The 26234-nt window shown below is 38.2% G+C and overlaps 1 protein-coding gene across 1 annotated transcript in view; it reads left to right on the top strand.

Annotated features, from left to right (window-relative positions):
- Positions 1 to 5331: 5331 nt before the first annotated feature.
- LOC129242916 (four and a half LIM domains protein 2) overlaps positions 5332 to 26234 on the top strand; it is a 167970-nt gene continuing 147067 nt past the window's right edge. The window contains exons 1-3 of the mRNA XM_054879848.1: positions 5332 to 5723; positions 15242 to 15618; positions 15715 to 15959. Coding sequence (XP_054735823.1) covers positions 5560 to 5723; positions 15242 to 15618; positions 15715 to 15959 — 786 coding nt within the window. The 5' untranslated portion in view covers positions 5332 to 5559. The remainder of the gene's footprint in view (positions 5724 to 15241; positions 15619 to 15714; positions 15960 to 26234) is intronic.

The raw sequence follows: 26234 nt of genomic DNA, 5'->3' as shown, positions 1-26234 counted from the left end.
AATTTTTTGCTTCAGAAATCTTTTATTTGAAAGCAAATGCTGAACATCTCAGCGCAAAAAATAGTTAAAATTCAACGAGCGGTTTGAGCTACTTGAAACTTACACTTGGCTGTACTAATATTGCCGGATTATAAAACTGAACACCCAGAAGTTTTCTAAAAATGCTGAATGAAAAGTTGGAAATCTAAACGTATTTTTTGTTGGGATTTGTTAAATTTGTGTGAATTTTGTACAAATTTTGACTACTTAAGTATAATAAATAGTTTTTGTTCTAGAATGGACTATACTTTTTACAAAATAAAAAAAAATAAAATAAAAAAAAAATAAAAAAAAAATATTTATAAAAAAAATATAAAAAAAATATTAAAAAAAAAAATAAAAAAAAAAATATAAAAAAAATACAAAAAAAATTAAAAAAAAATATTGGGCAGTCGAAAAAGTCTCTTCGTATTTTGTCAATAGATGTCGTTGAAGTCATCCATCTCCAGTGCTACCAATCACATTGTGTCATATCATATGGTGTAGAAAGGTGACATTTTAAGCTTCATTTAACCATAAAAAAATTAAATTCGGAGAAGTTGAAAAAAAGTTATCGCTTTCAAAAATGAGTGAAAATAATGAAGAAATTCGCTAGATTTTTAAATTTTTGTATAAAAAAGGGAAGAATGCCACGCAAGCCACCAATGAAATTTGTGAAGTTTACGGAGACGATGCTGTATCAGTTCGTGTAGCACAACAATGGTTCGCTCCCTTCCGTTCTGGAAATTTCGATGTGAAAGAAGCACCTCGCCCCGGTCGACCTATCGTTAAAAAAGTCGATGAAATTTTGGAAAAGATTGACCAGGACCGTCACATAAGCTGCCATGACATCGCCAAGGCACTAATAGTGGAGTGCCCAGGGGTTTTGACCTCGGATCTCGTAGGGACTGAATGAATTGCCATGTAACCAACAGGATTTTCTTTTGTATGCTCTAAATTGTAACTTCTACCAATATTATATTGTGCAATTAATTTTTTCATTGTTTAAACAAAAAAATATGAAAAATTAATATATTGGAGCATAATATTGAGTTTGAATTTTTTTAGTTCTACGTTAAATTTTACTTAAATAGATAAAGACAAACATCTTCCCAACGTTATATATTATTGGTTATATTATGGCTGGAAGTGGGATAAAAGAAGTTCTTTCTAATTACCATTTATCCAGAAAATACGATTGATCACATAACGTCAGGACGTGCCTATGCTAGAGCAGTACGTGCTCATACCTTATTGCAGCAAGCTTTAGCACAATTAATTTTTGAAGATCTTAAGGAGAATAATGCGGATTTTTTAAATGTATTGAATGACGAACAAATATCGATGTTTTTTGAAATGTTCAATTACAATGAAATTACAGAAAACCAAGGATTTCAAATGCTGAGTAGAATTTTTGAAGATAAGTTAGTTGAGCTAGAAAATAAAAATAAAACATCAAAACTATGGATTACGTATTTTCGAATGGTAACAATATTGAAAGACTTCATTACTGCCGACCGTATGGGGGATTGGAATTTACATCTACATAGTATTGAGCTGATGATTCCACTATTCCACGCATCAGGACATTTTCATATCTGCAAGATATGAAGGAATTACAGTATATAATGGATCCAGCAGAGTTCGAAAAATATACAACAGGATATTTCACATCTAGGCGATCAGATATTTTTTTTTCTGGTATTGCAAGTGATCAGACTATTGAGCAGACTTTAATGAAAGGAATGAGCGTCGAAGGGGGTCCTTTTAAACGAGGTGCCACTGAAAGTGTAGTTTATAAATGGATCAGAGGAGTTATTTATAGTAAAGATATTATTCAAAGCATAGAAAATTTTCATATCTTTCAATAAAAGTCATCAACACAGTGATTCTACAGATGCTAGAATAGAAAGGGATGGTATCGATGTAAAAAGATTGGTAGACTTTTTCAAAGAACACAGTCCTTTTCCTGATAGAGATGCAATTATGTCAATTGCCACTGGAATTACCGGTGATAAAAGTATAAATTGTTACAATGCTTTTGAAGAAGGTTTAAAAGTTATGAAGAAAATCGAAGGGAAAAATGTACGCGAATTGAAGTTTTTAAGGAAAGATAAAATAAATTCTCTATTGGCTAAAAATAATAAAATAAAAATTCATAACAATGTTATTCCCGTTGATCCATTGTTGCTGTTTCAATGTATTTGTGTGTTGAAAAAAACAGATGATGAACTAAAAACTTATATGAATTATGAACTGGCAATATCCACTTGCTCTGTTTGAAGATGGCCAAATGCGAAAGACAAAAAAATCAACTTTCTACGAATTATTCCCAGAAATTCAGATTAATTTGAAAAGCTTAGAAAATGTTCATTATGTTATTGATGGAGGCATGTTGTTATATCGTTGCAAATGGCAATTAAATGAAACATTCAAAATTATATGCGAACATTACGTAAGATATTTGAGGAATAATTATAATAACGCATACGTGATATTTGATGGATATAAGAAGGACGGTATTAAATCTGCTGAAAGGAATCGTCGCGCACTAAAAAATATAAGTACAGATATTGAATTTGATGAAAATATGCCGTTAAAAATCGCTCAAGATAAATTTCTAACGAATAAAAAAAATAAATCTCACCTAATCGAAATGTTAAGAATAAAATTAGCTGATAACAATATTTTTACATGCCAAGCGGAAAGCGATGCAGATAAATTAATTGTTGATACAGCAATTAGCTTAGAATCTCAAAATATTGTTGTAATTTCTGAAGACATTGACGTCTTGGTTGTGTTAATGGCATTGGCGCCTACTGATCGTGAAATATATTTTTTAAAACCATCCCGAGGCAAAGTTAACCAACAAATATTTTCATCGAAAAGTTTAGAAAAATCTCTACCAGCATGTAAAGAACATGTTCTATTTTTACATGCTTTCACGGGCTGTGATACTACTTCTGCGTTTTACAATAAAGGAAAAATTAAGTTTATCAAAAATTTTGAGAAGCGGAATGATCTACATGACTCAGCAGCAGTATTTAAAAATGTACATGAAGATGCAAATAATATATTTCAAGCTGGTATTACATGTATTTTGGGACTGTATGGTGCTTCGGCAAAAATGACAGATTTGAATACATTCAGGTTCAATTCCTTCATCAAAGCAACTGGCAAAGACACAAGTGTTCTTTTATCTTCGTTACCTCCCACATCTGATGCAGCATTTGAACACTTAAAACGGGTTTACCTACAAATCCAGATGTGGTTAGGGAATGATTTAATCATCGAAAATTGGGGATGGAACTATTCCAATAATACCTATCATCCAATATTTACGAATCAATTACCTGCTCCGGAAAATTTATTAAAAATGTTATTTTGCAATTGCAAAAAAGGATGTGGAGCTGCATGCGGATGCCGAAAAAGTGGATTATACTGCAGTGTAGCATACCTACAGAGAACCGACGACAGCTGTCTAAATGTAGCGCCTATGATTAACATCAGTGAAATTGAAGATGATATTTGAAAAAATTTAAATTTTTCAATAGACAAATTTTTTTGTTAATTCATTTTTTTCTTTTAAATAGTCATAATTTTTTTGTTTTTAATAATTAATTCGATTTTACTTTTATGCTATAATAACAGGAAACAATTTTTTATTTTTTTGTTTTTGTATGCTAATTATTTAAATAAACGAATAGTTTACATAATATTTTTTTTTTTTTAATATTTAATTATCCATAATCTATTTATTTTTTCATTTGCTTCCACTTCTGTTACAAAAACAATAAATTCTACAACGTTATTTGCATTATAGCACATAAGTTATTGCAATCATAAATTTTTGCTTTTTAAAAATCAAATGCACAACTTTTAAATAGGTAGAGATTATTATTTATGTTATTCACAACACATTTTCGCAAAGATAATTTAATTTCATCTAGTCCCTAAGACATCCTAGGTTTTAACGTTTTTAACGCTCCAGACACTCCACTATAACCATTCATCATCAAACGGTTTTGAACCATTTACAAAAGGCTGGTTACAAAAAGAAGCTCGATGTTTGGAACCACATGAATTGTCTATGAAAAATTTAATGGACCGAATTAAAATCTTTGATGAAACGAAATGAAATCGAACCATTTCTGAAGCGAATGGTAACAGGAGACGAAAAGTGGATCAAATACGACAATAATGTGCGAAAAAGATCATGGTGCAAGGGTGGTGAAGCTCAACAAATGGTCGCAAAGCCAGGATTGACGCCTCGAACGGTTATTCTGTGTGTTTGGTGGGATTGGAAAGGAATCATCCACTATGAGCTGCTCCAGCCTGCTCGAACGATTGATTCTACACTTTTCTGTCAACAACTGATGAGATCGAAGTAAGTAAAAAAAATAGCCAGAACTGATCAGCAGAAATGGCGTCGTCTTCCATCAGGACAACGCTAGGTCACACACATCTTTGATGACTCGGCAAAAACTGGGAGTGCTTGGCTGCGAAGTTTTGATGCATCCGCCCTATAGCCCTGACCTTGCACCATCGGACTACCATTTGTTTCGGTCAATGCAGAACTCCCTTAATGGAGTAAAGTTGGCTTCAATAGAAGCCTGTGAAAATTACTTGTCGCAGTTTTTCTCCGAGAAACCACAAAAGTTTTACACTGATGGAATAATATCTCTAGAAGAAAAATGGCAAAAGGTGGTCGACCAAAATGGTACATATTTGGATTAATAAAGTTCATTATAAATATAAAAAAAATATGAGTTGAAGTTTGATTAGAAATACGAAAAGACTTTTTCGACTACCCATATATAAAAAAAATTTAAAAAATAAATATAAAAAAATATATAAAAAAATATAAAAAAAATAAAAAAAAATTTAAAAAAAATATAAAAAAAATATAACAAACAATATAAAAAAAAAAAAAGTTAAAAAAAATATTTAAAAAAATATAAAGAAAAATAAAAATAAAATATAGTTGAAAACTGTTAATTCCTCGGCTTCCAAATATTTTGAGCACGGTTGTTTGTATTGAAGAAAATCCTCCTGCGACCAATTTTGTTGTTGTTGTTCAATGATTCGTTGTTCATTTCTAAGGTCAAAATGATGGCGTTAAATAAAATACATACCAACCAACACACCAAAACACCAAAACAAACGGTAAAAGTGAACGTCGGCATCTCATAAATTATTTGCATCCTAAAACTGCCAAAACGATAATGGTTTTCAAATTTTGTTTACAGCGCATAATTTACCTAGACGTTAATGTGCTAATTTTATTTGTTGTTTTTGTAAATAAAGAATTAAAGAAAAACATTAAACGAGGAAATGTGGAAATTGCCAAATTTACAATAGAATTGAACTAAATGATGTTTATAGAATTTGATGTTTTTGAAAATGCTGCTGTCAGTTGTGCGGTGACAACATATAAACAGGGTGTTTAAACATACATACATACATACATATGTTTTTGGCACAGCAAATATTCGAAAGCAAAGTAACTAAAACAAAAAACCAAAAACAAATCATCAAACCATGGTGAAAATGCTCGACTTGGATCGACACGCTAATTGCCCCTTGTGGGAGGCATTGGCGTCACAGTCCATCCCCTGGACGGGTATGCGTTATGCCTGCCTAAATGTCCTGCATGCATATTGTAAAGTATTCGATAAGAAGGAAATTTACGATCTCATTGTAAGGTAAGAGAACTTAAGTACTTAAGGAAAATGTTTTCAATTATTATTTGTGAAAAACAAACTGCTATCGCACACAGTTTCTCTTTGTAGAACGTTTTTTTTTTTAATTTAATTTTGTTTTTGATGAATAAAACATTTGCGGTTATGGTACGCAAAGGCAATAGTAAAACCGAATTTTTCGTTCAAATATTGGCGATGTTATTGCAAACAACTGATTTGTTTATAAATGTTGGAAGAAATGTTGGACTGCCATCTCTCTTAGCTACACATGTAAATCCACGCAACATAAATCCACAGCATATCCAAATACACATACACCTGTGTTCTAAATAATAGCAGCGCCAAGAATTATCAAGTTTTAACAATATTTTTTATTTTGTATTTAATATATTTTTTTTTTATAAAAGTATTTAATACAGGGTCCCGCACTCGATAAAAAGCCGTAAATTTAGTTTGGAAAATTACTTTTGTTCAATTCAAAGTAAAAAATGTGTGAAAATAATACAAAATTAAGAATCAATATACTTTTGCTCGATATGACCACCTTTTGCATTGACCATGGCCTTGAGACGGTCCAGAAACGAATCGCAAGCGGCCCGAATGTGACTTTCAGGTTGTTGTTGTTGTAGCAGTACCTTTGCCCTGTCAGTGTAGCGTAATCACCGGTTGTCTTCGTCTAGCTCATCTAACGGTAGGCCCAGGAAACTAGCTGTTTCGACGGGTTGGGTCCAGAGGGAGAGGGGTGTTAGATGAGTGGGTTTAAAGGGGCATGTGAAAAGGTGGTTAGTGTCGTGCGGGGTGCCTTCACATGCTGGACATATGTTTAGTATGGCGGGGTCGATTCTGGATAAGTAGGAGTTTAACCTGCTACAATATCCAGAACGTAATTGTGCCAAGATTACGCGGGACTCTCGGGGAAGTCGGAGCTCTTCGTCTGCGATTGGTGGTGGTTGGACTCCGATAACGGCATTCGGGGGTCGGGAGCTTAAGAAAGTGGTGAGAGTCTCCCGATGAGTGTCGTTTATGGCCTGTCTGTACACTGTCCGATCCAGTAGTTGTCTGTTGGTTTTGTCTGAGATCTCGTCCGTGGTGAGAGTCTCCCGATGAATGTCGTTTATAACCTGTCTGTACACTGTCCGATGAAGTAGCGGTCTGTTACTTTTGTCTGAGATCTCGTCCGCGTAGTTGAGGAGATGCCTCCTGATGTACCTGGGAGGTGGCTCAGGCTCGAGCAGGTGTCTGCATAGGTGAGGGCTGCGGTAACACCCTAGCCGAAACTGCTTACTGATCAATTTTTTATGCTCCTTAATAGGCAGCATTAGGGCCTCATCATGTAGATGTTGTATAGGTGACATCAGAAGACATCCTGTCGCGGTTCTTAATGCAGTGTTTTGGCAGGTCTGAAGCTTCGTCCATTGCCAATCACTGGTTCCAGCCAACAACCATGCACAGCATAGTTTAGAACCGGTCGGCCTATTGCTTTAAAAGTCGACGGCAACATTTCCTTGTCTTTGCCCCAAGTGCTGCCGGCGAGTGATTTGAGAACCTTTTTGCGATTCTGTACTTTAGTTGCAATAGCGGTTGTATGCGCTGAGAAGGAGAGCAAGCTGTCAAAGGTTACACACAAAGTTTTGGGGTTGTTAACCGTCGGAATTTGTGTATCATCGACTTTCACCTTGAGTTGTAGCTTGACCTCCTTTGTCCAGGTGGGTTTAGTGGGGGAGAGTTGTAAATTCCTCGCAGTCGCCGTGGGTTTAGTGGGGGAGAGATGTAAATTCCTCGCAGTGAACAAGTTAGAATGGCTGGCGAGGTAGTCGCCATTATCGTGCACTCGTCGGCGTATGAGACCACTGAGACTCCCTCTGGTGGCTGGGGGAGTTTCAAGTATTTTGGCCCACTCACGGACAATGGATTTTTTCAGTGCCTCGAAACTGGTGAATATTTTAGTTGGGTTTAGTTGCTCTCCAAAATGGCGAAAAAGAGAATAATACATCGGATTCCCGTCTGGTGAATTTGAGAGCCATAGATAGTCAAGGAGGGGAAGAGAGAAGTATCAGAGAAAGAGATAGGAAAGAATAGAGACAGAGATACACATAGTTAGTTCTGTGAGAATTTTCCAGATTCTTTGGCAAATCTGTAAATATCCTCCAGTTTTAGAGAACGAATTTTGCTCATTCTCATGACATCGGAACCCAAAACTCGTAGCCGTGCTCTAGCAAAGGCAGAACACTCACAGAGAAAGTGCTCAGTGCTATCCGCCTCCACCAAGCATGACAGGCACATTGGGTCCTCAGTGATTCCAATGGTGGTCATATGCTGAACTCATGGGTTGTGTGCTGTAATGGTACCGACCATCAACCAAACGTCTTTCCTTCCACAAAACACTTTGCAGTTCTACAGCGTTCTAGACTAGACCATCGCTCTTTATGTATGTATATTGCCTACATAATCGCTGATCCGTCCACCACGCTTCTACCCTCGAAAGTCGGCGCGTCTTTCGACTCACCGATAGCTTTCCAAAGATAGCTGTCAAGATAGTCTTGCTTGTCCTTTGGACAGTAGACCGTCTTGCTTGTCGGTATGTATCTCCACCGTCATTACCTTTGGTGCCATTCTCACGAATGATTCGCGAGACGTTGACAGAAGAGTGTCATTCGACATTTGAGGTCCCTTAGCTTTTGTCTGCCTTGGATTGAGTCGAGGATGCAGGCATTCCCGAATTCCGTCTCTTGACTTTCCTCTTCTTTGCCTTTCTCCTCTTCCTGGTCGTTGGCACAGAGCCCATTTCGTTTCCGGAAGAGTGCAACGTTACAAAGGAATCCTCTGTTCTGCCACGCTTTCCCGTTTCCATTACAGGTGTCGAAATTGACGCTTGAGTACTTACCTTAGCTAATGCTTCGGCTTTCTTCGTCTTCTGTTTTCTTCGTTTGATCTGCCTTGCGTATAGACCAACACCTGCATTCGAATAACCAATAACTTCAGTCTTTTTACCAGTACTTACCTGATTCCCACCAGTTTTGACCGTTGTCAAGGACTTACTCGGTACCAGAGATCTATCTGAGTCTACTGAGAGATTGTCCGCCATCTCCACATTCTCCACAACTTGTTCAGTTCCTTCGGATCGCTTCGGTGTATCGCTCACACCCACTCGGCTCTCCATTGGCATAGCCAATGTGCCACGTTTCACTACTAGTAGTGCGCTTCCTCCAGAACCCTGGGTGTCTGTTCCGGTCATAGGGAGGTGTGGAGCTCGGGCCTGCACATCCGATGCCCGAGCCATCGATTGCTCGACGGGAGCATTTTCCCGAAAGTGGGTTGCCTCGTGCAAAAATATCCTTTGTTAGCCTCCACATTACGGAAAATATGTGCATTTTATTCCTTCGGCAAGTTTGTCGGTACGATGCTCTCCCAAATAGTACTTGGGTGGCCACCAATTCCGCCGTTCGGCGAATGGGTGGATACGCAATTCCTATATGGAGCTGCCCTTTTAGTTCGTGGCTAGTTAATCTCCATAATATGGGGTTAAATCGCCACTGAAAGACCATCAGCATCTGCAGGTGAGGACGGTTTGAGAGAAAGCATCCGCTTGCGTGTACTGAATAAGTCTGCTAAAAGATTAGCAGCCTCTAAAGAGGAATGAGCATCGTTTTCAATATAAAATATTTTTTACACAATTTTTCTGTAACACTGTATATTTCATTTACGTTTTAAAGTGTGTATTTTGTGAATTTTCTTCCGTGGTATTCGCTTTGCGTTTGCTTCACTCACATTTCATAATTTTTTTTATGAGAGCTACTCTTCATAGGAACCTAATAAGTTCTCTACTTCAGTAAATATTCTATCTACTTATATCTTCTCCTATTTTTCATTTTCATTTTCCACATTTCCAGCTCAGAGCTTTCCTTCAACATAACTAATGACTTTTTAAGTGGTTATTGCAGTATCCTTTTTTTATTTGTATCTATTTTTTTTATAGATTTATATTTACCGCGCTTACAATAGCTTTCCGTAATGCCAACATTATATAAAAAGCGATTAAATAAAAAATTTATTTATTGTAATGTTTAAGTTTATGAGCCACAATATCTATTGTATTTGAACTTGAGCTCGTCAGGTTGCAAGAAAATGGAAAATATTGTTCTCGCCCCTCAAGCGGAACGTTGCGCAGAAACTACTATAAAGTATGTGGCTGTGTGTCGGTTTAGCTGCTGAGGCTAACGAGTTTGAAAATTGATACTGTTTTTCTCTATCTTTTAGCGCACTTTTAATTTTATTCCTCTTAGCCAAATGTGGGGCGGAATAACACTTTTTCATTCAATGCCTTTGAAGTAGAAATTTAAACGCCTTTGTGGTGCATTAAAATCGTTTGCTTAATTAAATATGAAATCACCTAAGTTAGGGTTCATTTAAATTTAAAAATTTGCATTTTTTCTTTATAGTTTTTTTTTTGCTTTATTTTACGAAAATAAAACATGGCATTAATACATCATGTTTCGACTTGACTTTAACAAAATTAAAAAAAAAATATTATTGTAAAAGTTGTCGCTGTTTGTGCCCATTTTTCCAGAAGTTCCTTGCGGTGATCATCACAAGTACTTGGAGATTCAACTAAAATCAATCGGACAAGAGAAATTAGTTTTATTAATAGATCGAAGCTTGCTTTTTTTCAAAATGAACAATGTGGTGGCCACAGCAAATATTTTTCAGACTTTCGAGAAAAAAACCGACAATTAATTGTTAAAAAAAAAATCGAAATTATTGAAACAAAAATAAATAGTATACAATTTTTGAAATGTACCAAGCGGTTTTTAAGTTACAGTAATCACCAATTCAAAAAACATAGTTTTGAGAAAAACGCATTTAAAGTTTTGCGAACGCTCCGGAGTGCTCGAGTGCCCTTTGCTAATTGTTGAATAACTCGAAAAGTTTTTGTCGGATTCACTTCCAATTTTCACACAGTATACTTTAAGAAAATGCAAAAAACAATTCAATTGTTTTTAAATTCTGAATACTACTCTCTTATGTAATACGTTTTAAAGATATAAATAACACCTTGATCCAATGGTTGGAGCAACGAAGTAGGTGGCATGAACAGTATTTTGCCGTTGGGATGATGGGTGACATGGAGCATTATCGTAATTAATAGTAATAGCACCTGGAAGCTCAAATTTTTCTGCCTTAAATTACGTTCAACGTCTGGCACAAAACAAAAAACCAATTTTTATATAAATTTTCAGTCGCCTAAGGTCTTTGCTTTTCAATATTCCGGTAAGGTGTTTTTTATTTACGCCTTTAAGTGCACGTGAATTTAACGGTCTATAAACTAGCAACGGTTTTGTCATCAAGCCCCTCGGTGGATTGCTACACAAAATGAGCGTTAGCCGATCTTTGGACACCTTAAATCCGGGTGCTGTTTTTTCTATTCTCAATATAAAGGTTCTACTGGGCATTTTTTCCAACCGAAGCCCGGTTTTGTCGGCATTGAAAACTTGATCTGCTGTGTATTCTTGCTCTTCTATAATGTTTTTAATATTTTCTGGATACGTTCTAGCACCTCCGTTATCAGCTGACGCAGCTCCTCCTTGGATTCTTATGCTATTTTTTGCGAACCAACCTTTACTTGCCACAAAATCTGGGTTGACAGAGAATGCTCCCTGTTCTTTAAGTTGTTTATAAATTTTAGTGTTTTTTGTTTGATAATAATGCCACCTAATCGAATTTTTTTTTTGTCAGCAATCATCAATCCAAATGCTGAGTACCTTTTCCATTTTCTCAATTCTTGACGCGCGGAGGCGAGCTACACGTTTTGCCGATGTGAATGATCCTGCAGCAACTCCACTTCTTATTCATTTTCCATTTTTCTTGATAGTCCGGACTGTTGCTTCATTCAAATTGATGTGAGATGGTTTTTCTCCTTTCAAAAGACGCTCCAAGATTTATTTCTTAACTTCTAAAGCAATAAACTTCCTTTCGAAAGTGTTTTTTTTTTATTTTTCTCGGGCCTGGCTTGGGACTGAAAATTAATGTTAAAAAGTTATGCTTTAACATTTCGCATCTCGACGCGAAGATGAAAAGAAATAATTTCTACAACACTCACTGAGATAGAAATGTGTACATCGCTGTGGCAACACTGAATACGATAAGCCTCACCGCGGCTGTAGAAGTTCAGTACTTTACAATTTATAAGTTATTTTCCCCCTTGACCCTACAAGACTCTTCCATCGTACACGGTTCGGCATCTGCTAGTTCGCGCAACATCGACCTTCTACAAGGGTTTTTTGGTCGACCGCGACCTCCGCTCCCTTGCGGGTTTCAGTCTAGTGCCATTCTGGTTTTCTCAAAGTGTGACCTATCCATTGCCACTTTCTGTGTTTGATTTGCCTAAGGATGGGTTCCTTGTTCGTTAATCTCCATAGTGCGTCGTTACTGATGGTGTTTGACCAGAATATACTGCAGATGATGCGGAGGCATTTGTTGATAAAGGATTGTAGCTTCTGTGTGTAGGTGTTAGAGACCAGCCATGTTTCGCTTCCGTACAACAATACGGAATTCACGCATGAGCCGAATATTCGTAGAGATTTGCGAACTCCCCTCTCCTCCCTCTAATGGCCTTGGTCTTGGCGATGTTGACCTCCACGCCGACAGTGCGTGCCAGCGCGACTAGTTTGTCCGCCTTCGCTTGGATGCCAGAGAGTTTGTGAGAGAGGAGCCAGATGTCATCGACGAAGTCCAGGTGTTCAAGATGTCTGATGAAACCCCATGCGATGCCGTTTTCGTGCAGGATTAATTGCCTCATGACGTCATAAAGGACGATGGCAAAGAGAAGGGGCGACAGGGGAAAATCTTGCCTTTCGCCAGCGTTGGTAGTGAATGGATCGCTGAAATCGCCTTTGTAAAGCACTTCCAGTTCGAAGTTCTCGTAGAGGGCTTTAATGAGGCGGACTACTTTGGCGCGAACTCTCTTTCTACTCAGTGGCAGCCATATTGCGTCTCGTTTGATGGTGGCGAACGCCTTCTTAAAGCATAAGAACAGCGTGTAGAGCGGAGGGCGCCACTCAACTGATTGTTCTACTATAATCCGAAGTGTGTTAGCTTGGTCAACACAGCTACGGTGAGGGCGAAAACCAGCTTGCTCGTCTCTTAAGGAGTCGTCGATATCTTTGAGCCTGCTTTGTATGATTATGAATTAAGTATCTATGATTGACGAAAAATTTTTACGCGATAAACGCAACAAGCGGCCGTTAATGAAGTTTATGATAAAAATTAATTGAAAAGGAAGTCCACCTTAAATATGGTACAAAAGCTTCTCATTTTATTTAAAAAATCTTTTAAAAACTTTATACAAAATTGCGCATGCATTTGTACGCATGTTTTCAATTTCGAGAAATATTCGTTAAGGAATATCTTATCCATATCCGTATCTTTCCAAATTGGCAGGATTGGATCGAGGGAAAAACCTGCTCCCAAACTTGCTCCTCTTCTTCACTGACGGTTCCAAGATGGATTCGGGAGTCGGAGCAAGGGTTTTCTCTAAATCAGCCAATTTATCTATCTCCTTTAAACTACCGAACTCTGCTAGTGTTTTTCAAGCAGAAGTCTTTGCGATCTTGCAGGCATGCAAAATGTTTAGGGAATGCGGGAGCGTGGGAAATATTAACATTTTCTCCAATAGTCAAGCCGCAATTAAGGCTCTGACGACACCATGGTGCAGAACGAAACTAGTAAACTCATGTAAAGAAGAGATATTTCTCTTGGGTGTGCAGGTCACATTTCTCTGATCTGGGTTCCAGGACATAGAAATATAGCGGGAAACGAAATTGATGATAAGCTTGCCAGGAACAGGCCACCTGAATTGATCTCAAAGGTCTCCATCAGCATCCCCCATACTGTTGTTAAAGTGGAATTGTACTACTTATTTCTCAGAAAAAATGGAGCTCTATTTCTTCATGTGCTATTTTGAAAACCCTTTGTTCCGAGTACAATAGACGCAGGACTCAGAAAGTTGTTTGGACTCCGCACCATTCAATTTCCAAACTCGTAGCTGTGTTTACCGGTCACTGGACGATCGGCACACACGCGAAGAAGATAGGGTTACCATTTAACCCCCATTGCAGAAGCTGTGGGGACCTTTCAGAGAAGGAGACTGTTGAGCACTTTCTCTCTAAATGTGTGGGTTTGGCAGCTAGACGATTAAGGTCACTGGGTGCTCCTTTCTTCGACAGTCTGGGGCAGTGCGCCAACGTAAAAGGTCTCATAATGGTATCAAAACGGCGCTTCAGTGTTACTTGAGGAGTGCCAGACCGGCACACAGTGCGGCCGATTCCCGAAAAGCTGGCCAAAACTTAAACAATTAAGTAATTGATTCAAAATTTCTTACTCGGGGGTTGTCGGGGTCGCTGATTACGAATTTGATCTTAAAATTTTGAAAATCCACCCCCTTCCACCCCTATTGGCCACCCCCTCACGTGAAATAGCATATATTCTAGAACATAATCAAGATGCGTGTAAATTTATATGTTTTCGGGGTCGCAAGGTAGCAAGTGGTAGCAGCTGAATCTTGTTTTATTCAGTAACCATTACTTTTTTGAGTAACCTTTAATAGGTTTCAAAGCAGCATATGAGGGCGTTGTATTACTATACAGTTTGAAAACTCAAATTTTATAAAAAAAATTGCAAAAAAAGTATCTACGTATTGCTGCAGCTAAAAATTTTGTGTCGAGGTATTGATGTGTACTAAAGATTTCTCGTATTTTACTAACCTTCCGAAGATGATTCCATTTGGTTTTGTTCAATTTACTCCATTACAAAATCTTTCAAATGTGTACAACTTTCACTATTCATCGACAGTAATACGATGCTCAAACGAAGGTCACGTTGCGACTGAAAATACAGAGGATACTTAGGGTACAGGACGTTGCTATGAACGGTTTTCACTACTCAAGGCATTACTGTAGCCAACCCAAAGACAAAAAAACTCTATCTAGAAACTTTTTTTTCAACTTTTGGCCAGCTTTTTGGGAATCGGCCGCACTGTGCGGCACTTCAACCATTTCTCCTATCTATCTACCATCTTAATTGGTCTTCTATGTCCGTTTCAGGAATCTGCAAGGAAAAGTATATAAATGAGTTGGTATAACTAATCCATTTGGGAGCTGCCTCCGCACTATTTTTCCATCCATCCATTCCATTTTTCCATAAAAACAAAGACGTTTAAGGGTTAAGAAATCATTTCTGTTTGAACACCTTATTGTAGGTTGAAAAAATTCCGTAAGGTGTGCTGATGTCGTGCAATAACATAAGACGTAAGCTTTTCTGCTAAAAAGCACCCAGCGCTGTTAAAGTTCTGTTAATGCAGCAGTAATCATTAATCAGAAAACCGGTTACGGCAGATGAATGAAAAAATTCGTTTGCTTTGACTTTTTTGTTTATTAAATATTGATAACAAATTGTAGAATAAAATTGCCAGAAATTATAAAAAATAATCTGAAAATTGATATTTAATGATTTTTTTTTTTTTGCAGAAAAACTTGCCAATCCTGCAAATGCCCACGTGAAGCGCACGCCATCTACCAGCAGCAAACCACAACGGTGCACGAGCGCTTAGGTTTTAAGGTGGTATCGCCAGCGGAATCTGGTGTGGAGCCGCGTGATCTCGGCTACACTTGGGTACCGCCTGGCATACGTGCCTCTTCGCGCATCAATCGCTACTTCGAACAGTTGCCAGTGGACAAAGTGCCGAAAATTGGTACGGAAGGGGTGCGCTATCGTGAGCAACAAATCGCCTATCAGCTACCCAAGCAGGATTTGTCGCTGCAGCATTGCAAGCACTTGGAGGAGCAACATGAGGCGTCATTCGAGGATTTCGTGACGGCGCGCAATGAAATAGCATTGGATATTGGTGAGCGTTTTGCGAGTATTCGTGTGTTAATTGAAAGAAACAAAAAGCAAAATAAAAACAAAAAACAATAACTGAACAAAATTTAATTCACTTAAGGTTACATTAAGGATGCGCCATACGATGAGCACTGCGCCCACTGTGAGGGTGAGATCAATACCGGCGAAATGGTGGTGGCCGCACCAAAGTTTGTCGAGAGCGTAATGTGGCATCCACGCTGTTTTACGTGCAGTACTTGCAATGAGTTATTGGTCGATTTGACGTACTGTGTGCACGAGGACAAAATCTATTGTGAACGACACTATGCGGAAATGTTGAAACCACGCTGTGCTGGCTGTGATGAGGTAAGTGAAGCGGTTAGCGCACATACATACATAGGTGCAAGTTACTTTATGTGAGTGTGTGCGAGTAGTATAGGCGACATACATATGTACATATGTGGGTAATGGCAGTGCAGTTGCGAATATCACTCATACGCCATGTTGAGTGTAATGACAAGAAACTCAAGCAAACAAATGACAAGAAAAAACGTTAAAAAAAGAGGAACAGTGATAAAAATAAAACATGTCTTCACATTTTACACGTTCGTGTCAACTGGCAATATGGTTTTTAAATTTAATAAATCTTCATTACTTCAGTACTTAACTGCTGCCTTTAGCCAGCCACCCCGCGCGTTAATCGGTAATGTAAGACTTTCGCCACTCCACACCCCTATAATATGCTGATAAGTGCACGCTTAATGACTGGCCACTACTGTCAACATTGTCAGCTGTAAGATCAAGGCTATGCGCGTGCTTCAGTTGTAGCGTATTGGTTGCGCGTTTCCCTCATCAAATATAGCTTTGACACATTCTTTGAGGTTTGGCTCATTTCCTTCAAGCTCCTGGTGTTGTTGTTATATATTGTGCTTACTGTTTTTTTATACAGCGTTAACGGTAGTTTAGCCTTTTTCATCATGCCCTGTCAAGTTACGCTGGACGTAATTCAATATCGTTGCCAACTGGCAAACAAGCGGCCAAGTTTTAATCATCAAAAGTCAAAGCCACTTTTTACCAGGTTAGCCAAGGCCTACAACAACACTGCAGTTGGCACTCTTGTTGTTGCTACGTAGTCTATAAGTCGCCTGCAGGTTGTTTGGAATTTAATATTATACGTTTTCAAGTTGAAAGGAGATTTTTAACAAATTTTGAAAGTAGAAAGGTAAAGCGTGTAATTTTGTGTGACATGAAATTCTGAGTGCATACCTGGTTTTGCTGGCTTCCAGTTTGGTTGCTAAATTTCTTAATTTTAATAAATGTCTGCGAGCGCTAAGTAATTTTGAGTGAAATTGTGTAAGAAAATGAGAAACATAAAAATCAGTACACCTAAAAAAGTAGCGCATAATTAACAAAAACAAAAAGTACGCGCTGTGATTGTTGGCTGTTGATGCTTTTGTTTAAAATTAGTAGATAAAATATAAAAAGGTATTGTGACAAGACGTGTTTGCGAACAACTATAGTCGTAAACAAACTGATGGCACAACGTGAAATACAACGGTAAAATCACTAATATTTGATGATATAAAATGCCTTTACTTATAAAGGGTGGTTAAGTTTTAAGGGCCGGTGTTGATTTTGAATAAACTACAATTTTTCTAGGAAATTAGTGTCATTTCTCTTTATTATAATAATTTTGGTATGGCTCAATTATGTATGGAACAAAATATCGGCCAAATAGCCGCCACGGCCTCGGCGGCACACCTCCATCCGATGGTCCTAATTTTCGATGACGTTGAGGCATAATTGAGGTTCTATGTCGTTAATGTGCCGAATTATCTCATCCTTTAGCTCTTGAATTGTTGTTGGCTTATCGACGTACACCTTTTTTTCAAATAACTCCAAAGAAAGAAGTTCAACGGTGCCAAATCACATGATCTTGGCGGCCAATTGACATCGTCGCGACGTGAGATTATTCGGTCATCAAATTTTTCGCGCAAAAGCGACATTGTTTCGTTAGCTGTGTGACAAGTGGCACCGTCCTGTTGAAACCACATATTGTCCACATCCATATCTTCCAATTCGGGCCGTAAAAAGTTCGTTATCATCTCACGCTAGCGAACACTATTCACAGTAACTGCCTGACCGGCCTCATTTTGGAAAAAATACGGCCCAATGATGCCGCCGGCCCATAAACCGCACCAAACAGTCACTCTTTGTGGGTGCATTGGTTTTTCGGCAGTCACTCTGGGATTATCATTCGCCCAAATGCGTCTGCCGCGTCTTATTGACGAATCCACTGAGGTGAAAATGTGCCTCATCACTGAAGACGAAGTGCGCGATATGCATTTTCATTTGAACGCCCGTTTTCATAATAAGTCTGAATAACTTTAACGCGTTGCTCGATTGTGTATCTTTGCATGGTTCAAATTGAGTTGGTCTCAAATTGAAAAATGTCAAACGAAATGGAGAAAAAAGCTTGACGTTTAGGTGGGGTTCACATTCAAAATCGGCCCTTGAAATTTAACCACCCGTTAGTTTCAAAAGTGACGCCTAAATGTCAGTAGTGAGTAATTCCTACACGGCATATTTTTTTATGTCATTTTTAATTTTTATCAAGTAGAGAGATGCACAATTTGGCGCGGTAGAACAAAGCGTTAAAATTATTGAAATTCATCATGAAAATGGCCGATCTTTGAGAGCAACATTCCCCAACCCAACTCTTCGAACAACTGAACGAACAAATAGCCCTTAAACTGTATACAACCATTTTAAAATTGTTCGCATTTTCGGAGAATCTTTCATACGGCAATAGCCTCATAGGAGAATTGCAATATTTCTTTAATATTTTTAGTAACCAAGTTAAGCAGAAAACGTCTTGTTCGCAATTAAAATACGCCTTCCATTTCTCATTCACTTCTACACTTTTTACTTTCATATCAAATGATTACCTTTAAAAGGTCTTACACCATCCCAAATTATACCGTTCCAAATCAATCATCTCTAAATGTATACTTCACCACTCTTTTCACCTCCTCCCACTTACCATTGCCACACAGTTCTCACATTCCTTGCCAAAATGTAAACGATGCAGCAAATGGCCTGTTAGCGCCGTCAACACCTCATGCATTGATTGACAGCTTTTTCAACTTCAATTGAAATATTTTTCTAAGCAACTTTTTTTAACTCTGTGTGGAATGTTTTCCATTCGTTGTTCAAAACAAAAATCTGAGGAAATTTTTATTTGTCTAAATATTTGGTATTTTTGTTTATTTATTTAGGTATTTATTTTTTCATAATATTCCTTTTCGTTCGCATTGAATTTTCCTTTCACATTTTATGCTCATATTTTGATTATTTAACAGCTGCCTTGCTCAAGCAGACATTTGTTTAAATATCACAGTTTGAGTATTTTTATGATTTTTTTTTTAAATATTTTTATATGAACACAGAAGTTTTGAGCTCGTAAGTTCAAGTATTCGCAATTTATATTTGGCAAATATGTAGAAATTTCTTTGAACTAAACTTTCTTACATACTTATCTTAACGTACGAGGTTCTCATCTGCGGTCAGCCTTTGTAAAATTGTCTGCTTCAAACCTTTAATTTTAAATACCCCCACAAGAAGAAGTCAGGTGACGTGAAATCGGGCGAACGCGGTGGCCAGTCAAAATCGCCATTTTTCGACATCAAACGACGAGGAAACAATTTCTTCAAGAAATCGATGTGGCGCGAGCTGTGTGTGGTGGAGCGCCGTCTTGTTTAAACCAGAACTGCCTCATACGCTTTCGACGAACAATTGGCATATCATATCGCGATAACGCTCCTGATTGACGGTAACAGCTTGACCATCTTCATTTTCGAAGAAAAACGGCCCAATAATCGTTTTCGCACTAACGCCACACCAAACCTTGACTTTTTCGTCGTAAAGAGGTACCTCTTGAATTGCGTGAGGATTTTCAGTGGGGTAAATAGGGCAATTTTGCTTGTTTCAATAAGAAATGAGCCTCATCGGACATGAGGATTTTCTTCTTCTTCTTTTGACTTCTTTTGTTGAATGTAAATTTCAACAGTTTAGGAGCGCTCGCGTGGCGTGTACTGTTCCATGGTAAAAATCTGCTTGGACTGACACTTTCAACGCGGTATGTCATTAAGCGACCTGACGTCTCTGTCAAAAGATACAGGGTTGCCAGATGGGTCCGTCGAATATGGGCAACCCTGTACTTAGATTTCCCAATTTATTTGGGTGAAAAAAGTATTCCAATATTTTGCTACAAGGTGCATTTTCAGATGAATTTTTCAGGTAGACATTAATATTCTAAAAATTTTAAATATTTGCCTTTAACTGATAAAAGAAGTTTTTAAGCTAAAAATATATCACGAAGAAAAGTAAAGAGGATATTTCTACCTTTATTTATCGGGCTCGAGAGCAAAGTGGACCAGCCTCTTGTAATTTAGAGATTTCATGCACTGCAGATACAAAATACATATTCGTTATACAATAAATTTTCAACTTTCGTTGCATACCTTTAATTGAGGGTTAACATTAGTTTGTATGTGCCTTAAGGTAGTGTTGTAAACGTATATTGAAAACTCAACTTTTGAAATATTTAACATTTGACTCTCTTGCTCTTCAAATTTAACACCTGTTGCCATTGATTAGAATTAACACAAAATACCTACATACATATAAAAAACACAAAAGAAGGACTGATTGTTTACAGAAATGCTCTCCACTTTTAACACACAAAATGCTCTTCACTCTTCACACAAACACATGTTTATGGGAACTCTTGGCAATGCGACCGAACAAAAAACGAAGCCAAAGCAACAAAAAATAGACAAGTACTTTAGCAAAATCAAATTCACCATAGCACGAGCTGTGGCTACGAGAAATAAACAAACGAACAAATTGTTGGTATGAGTCGGCAACATGTCGCTGCGTGACGTTGTGTTTGCAAAGGAACAAAAATTTGAAGATTACTGTTTATCAATATTGTGGTCTACCAACTACTGTGTTGAATGTACGCATGCACATACATATACGAGTATATGCGCGAGTATATTAAAAGTATTATATGTGATGCTTGCGCACACGAACACAGGAGTATTTTCACAAATGCACTTAAAAACATGATATCATTTGGTATAACTGTATTAACCCATTCACATTTTATTGGTGTTAAAGTCAGGCAAAGTGCAATTTATGTAGAGCGCGTGTGGGTGGAACTGAGTGCATCTGCCGACTGAATGCACGAGGCGAGACTCACAACAATGTTGACCATCAAATTTTGACTGCTCGAATAATGCGCATACAGAATGAATATTTTAAGTACTCGTTTAAAGCAAATGAGATCATATATTTCTTTAGAATACATATGCACATATATGTTCATGAGTTTTGGACGTGGAGTATGAGTAACACGCAGGTATTAGTACCTCCCACATTTATATTTAAATAAAATGTAAGTGTTTTTGCTCTAAAATTTAGCATTGAACTTGCTCGTTTGTCCGTTCACACCCACTCAGCCCCAGCTGGAAATATTGTGCTTATGGTAGAGATCGAATCAAGTATGATGTGGCGAGACGACAATCTCGAGATCTGACATTTTTCATGTGCGAAAAAATAACATACATCAGATACATGCGTTCCAGTGAGAGAAAACATTTAAAATATCTACTCTAATACCCTGCGGAGACTACACACGTCGGCGTCGTGCGGGGGCCTAGTAAGGGCTAAGACTGGCGGTTCCCACCTACTTGAGTCCTGAAGCTAAGATGTAGTTACCCCATTCGCCATTTCCTTTCCTATCCGTCCCCCCTCTATTTCTCACCCAAGGCTGGAGTAAAGGGTCATACGACCAGCGCCGGCGCTCAACCTTCAAATAGCCCAGTCGCAAACGGAGTATACAGAATACATTGCGACCTTCTGTATTATTTAGCTTTGCTTGCACAGAGGAGCTTCTGTGCGAGTGGACCTTCCCTTGCTCCACACTCGAGGGGGCCAAAACATGGAATCAACAACACAAAACAGAGTACGGAGCTCTTGAAAACCCGAAGGAGGCAACATCTTCAATTCAGCTTCCGCCAATGTTCAATGCTTGAACTGCGGCGCTACTAAGGGTTTGGTAGTATGGGGCCTTGGCACTTCTTAGCTGTCAAAAGCGTTAAACTTGATTATTTCTGATCGACTGCGAGTTCTGCCGTTACAGCAGAAACCATGGAGTGACGTTTTGTCAAACACTTGCGTCCTTCTAAGCTGGCTCACATAACGAAGCGGTCAGCCGGTCGCATTTTACACAGATTTCGGACAGTAGATGAGGACTCCTTATCCAAAAAGGATAAGGTTTCATTGACTTGGAGAAAGTCCATCGATTTTGATGGACCTAGCACATCTCGGGTGGCCCAGACAAACATTGGGGGGCAGACGCCTATTCGGCAAAGGTCCTCTGAGAAGCATGTTACAGGGTTATCATATACTACCATATATAATATTTAGTACTGTGGTTAAAGGTGGTGCCGAGATGTTAGCTGTCGTGGATAGGGCCAAGGAGGACTGTGGTGTTCCTAGTGATCAATGGAGATGGATTGAAGTTTTCTTGGCCAATATCCTCTACAGCGTACTACTGGATGAGCATCCTGGCCTTCCTCCGTCTTGTCGCGGCGCGGACTGTTATCAAGGTTGCATCATACTCGTTGCCTCTGACGACGAAAGATCCGTTAAACTATAAAAGGTGGCTATAAAAAAGGTTGGTGAGGTATGTTCAGTCGCAAAACTCCACCCTTTAGATTTTGAAAACGTCCCATCTCAGTCAAGAGCTAATGCCTGAGTTCCCTGCCAGCTGGCCGTTGAAGCATCCATCTTGCGGATGTTTAAACTTGGCAATCTGAATCTTCTGACGAACAATTGAAAGATAGGCAAAGTTGAGGAACCAGAAGGCGCTTTTTGGACCATCGCGTCTGTACCAATCGTTGAAGTGGTAAATAACTCCATTAAGCTATTAGTTAATTAATATCGTATTGAACCGATCACAATAATATTTATTTATCGAATCCAAATGAAGTGGAGAAGTAATACGTGTACTAAATTTGATTCCACAGGCACCAGAGCTAATAATCGGAATCCGTTCTACAGGAATCATGAATTGGATCAGCGACTAGGCATGCAATTTACATAAAGGCGATGGTCCAGTTTAGAACGCTGCAGGCCTGCAAAGAACTTTGTGACAAGCCCGAACAGAAAACTGTCGAACTTTCTTCTAAAACTTGGAAGAAAAGACTTCCGGTTGATAATTGGTATTATTGCAGGACACTACCGTCATTATGACAACATTGGTACTCTTGAGGACCCGATTTGCCTGTCGTACTTAGAGGAGGCGGTCAGCACCGAGCATTTTCTCTGTGCGTGTCCTGCCTTTTATAAAGCAAGGCTACAAATTTTCGGTTCCGATGTCATGAGAATGAGTAAAGTTCGTTCTACCAAACTGTAGAATTTTTTCAGATTTGCCAAAGAATATGAAAAATTCTCATAGAACGCCAGCTCTGTCTCTATCTCTATCTCTATTCTATCCTATCTCTTTCTCTCTGACACTTCTGAGCTTTCATTCCTGACTACTACCTACCCTTTTACTTTCCAGAGTTTTGAATAAAATTGACATTTTAGCCTAAGTGTTTTAGGAGTAGCCATTCTCGCGGTGCTGCTTGGCTCAACTTTTTCAAACTTTCAATTTCAAGTTTGTACGAGTCTTTTTAAGTGGTTATCGCGATATACATAGGTATTTTTCTAAATTTTACTTCAATGAACTTTTGGCAAGTTAAGAGGAACTTTTAAAGTTAATAATACGACCAAATTTAACCCAACCTAGCTTTGATGAAAAGTAATATGCGCACCTAATTTCATTAAAAGCTATTGATTTTAACTCGAGGCATAGCCAAATCGAGTCCTCTCATTTGGTATTGGAGTATTTTGGTTTATACGAGGTATGATCAAAGAACATTTCATATTTCGCAAAAATATTTATTTACTCATCAATTTCTATTTTATCTCCTTCAAAGTAGTCCTCCTCAGATCAGATATACTATACTTGTACCAGCGTTTTTTCCAATCCTCGAAGCAGTTCTGATATGCACTTTTTGGTATGTCTTGAGCTCTCTCAGCGATTCGGTTTTTATCTTCTCAGTCGTCACGAAACGCCGTCCTTCCATGGGTCTCTTCAATCTTGGGAACAGGAAAAAGTCGCAGGGTGCCAAATCTTGTAATCGAAAGTCACATGCTTGTAGCCCGCGAAATTTGAAAATTCACCTAATTTTTTGAACACACCTCGTATATGTTTGTAGCTATCTCTTGTGTCCGGCTATAAAAGCGGTCTGTGATTTGATCGCCTATGTCATGTGAGGTAAACTTGTTTTATTTGGATTCCAACATTTGCTAAAAAAGTTCGGTGATGCTGAAAGAAGCTATACAGAATTGGGCCGCCCGGGATGGTCTGCGTAAGACGCGCCGTAGAAATAGATTACATTCAATTTGCAGGGTAATAAAGTCCAAATATTGGTCATTTCTTTATTTGGGAAGATGTATGTATGTATATGCATCTAAGGAGCATCCGTTCTAAACATTTCACATTTTCAAAGTACCTAAAGAATACCCACGATTTGCAAGCTGTTACAGTCCAAGTATGGACCGGAGTTTTATACCTTCAAGAAGGGAAGCAACCGTTAGAAAAAGTTCACAATGGGCACAAAGAATTCCAATTTTTTTTCGGGACAGACTAGTATATACAGCACTCAGACACAATTAAGTCCATTGTACTGCACTCGGGTTCCCTTTTTAATTTTTTTTTTTAATCTATCCCTCCTCCGAAGAAATCTGAGTAGATTTTGTGCTGCCTAGGAACAAAGATGGTCGTTTCTTAACACATCAGTGCCAAACACCTCAGGCCTGATTCGAGCAAAGGCCGGGCAGACGCACAGAAAGTAGTCCGCTATCTAATCTTTCTCTCCACTTGTTAGGTAGGGCACTGTCTGAAACGCTCACCTTTTCCATGTGCTTCGCCCATAGAAAGTGGCCCGTCATCAGTCGAACCAGCTGCCTACAGTCTCATCTGCTTGACAGGAAGATCTGTGACAGGAGGATCTGTGACAGTCGATCGGACATGACAGGTGACATCAGTTGTGTCCATCTGCAGCCTTTCTCACCGTGCCAGGCTCGCTTGTGGGTTACTTACCAATTATTAAAGAAATTTTTTCTTATATTTTTTTTCTTTTTGAGTTAAGGCAGTAGTCTGCTTTAGAAGCCGAAAAAAAGCGTTTTTTTAGCAATTTTTTTTTAAAGGGAAGGAAATGATTGCGGTAAACGGAATTTTAAGACGATAGTGTACTATATTTAAGGTTTAAAAAACAATATTTATTTTTAAAAAATATTGAAATTTTTTAAAGTTGTAAGTATTTTTCTGGAGCGCCTGGAGTCTGCACTTGTAAATCGGTGCCGGTGATGGAGGTCGTGCGATGCATCTGAAACAGTCGAACCAAATTTTTTTTTAATTTTTATAAGTTTCTTTTCTTTATGAACTAAAAAAATACCGAAGAAGTTATAAAATTCCAAATTTTTTCGAAGTTTGAAAAAAAAATTCACTTTTTTAAGAAAAAAAATTGACTTTAAGTTGCAAAACAAGTAGTTTAAATAATACTTTTGTCCAACTTTTTTAGTTCAAATAGAAGATAATTTAATACTGAAGCTAGACCATTTTGGTTTTTTTCGATCGGACATATATTCTTTTTGCTATCGCCGGCACCGTTTTCTAACACTTGTGAAAATGAAAACTCGAGAAAACGCGCTTTAAAGTTCTGCCTGAGCATTCGCACCTGCTCGACGCTCGGCCACCAAAACTGCTCTAGCTTCGAAAATATGTCGAATTGGCCTCTGGAATTTTAAAGACATATTCTTGGATAGTTTTGGAAGAGATTTAAAACAAAACAAAAAAATCGATTTTTTGAAGCCTGTAAAGTAGACTACTGCCTTAATGATAAGCGTCATTGTTTTCGTTAAAATAAGGGTCATTGTATGTGCCTCTCTTTGAGCTCGAGGAATTGCATTGCGGTATTCCACTGCGATTTTAAAAAAGTATCCATGCAGACGTTTAGACGATTGTAACTTCTACGCAATTCCAACTGGGATGCAGATTTGGCTTCAACTGCGAATAGCCAAAACAAGGCGTATGTATGTGTAAGCACATAAGTGTATGAGAGCCAAAATAAAACGAAATACCAAAGGCCAAAGCTGAAAGCCGAAAAGATAATCGACTAAAAACACGTAAAGTCAACATAAATAGCAGCGAAACTGCTTATTGAAAAACCGCAAAAAAATATTTATATATACAAACCAAAAAAAAAAAACAAAAACCAAAAAAATAAGAATCAAAACAGCCAACGATGACGCCAACCAGCTGTGCGCTGACGCTTGCGGTGCTGCCTCAGCGCGCCGAACCAAAGCACGGTGAGCTAATCCTTAATGTGTATTGGCTTCGCGCTTTTATGATGACGTTTGCGTTTTGGAGCATTTGCAACATTGTCGCAATCGTTGCTTGTTTTTTTTTTTTTTGGTTTACGCTTCCAACGCCCTCTTTTACAGCATTGTGTTTTAAAGCCT

This window comes from Anastrepha obliqua, chromosome 3 (assembly GCF_027943255.1).
Source record: "Anastrepha obliqua isolate idAnaObli1 chromosome 3, idAnaObli1_1.0, whole genome shotgun sequence".
NCBI classification, from domain to species: Eukaryota; Metazoa; Arthropoda; class Insecta; order Diptera; family Tephritidae; genus Anastrepha; species Anastrepha obliqua.
This window is presented reverse-complemented; position numbering and strand designations above follow the sequence as displayed.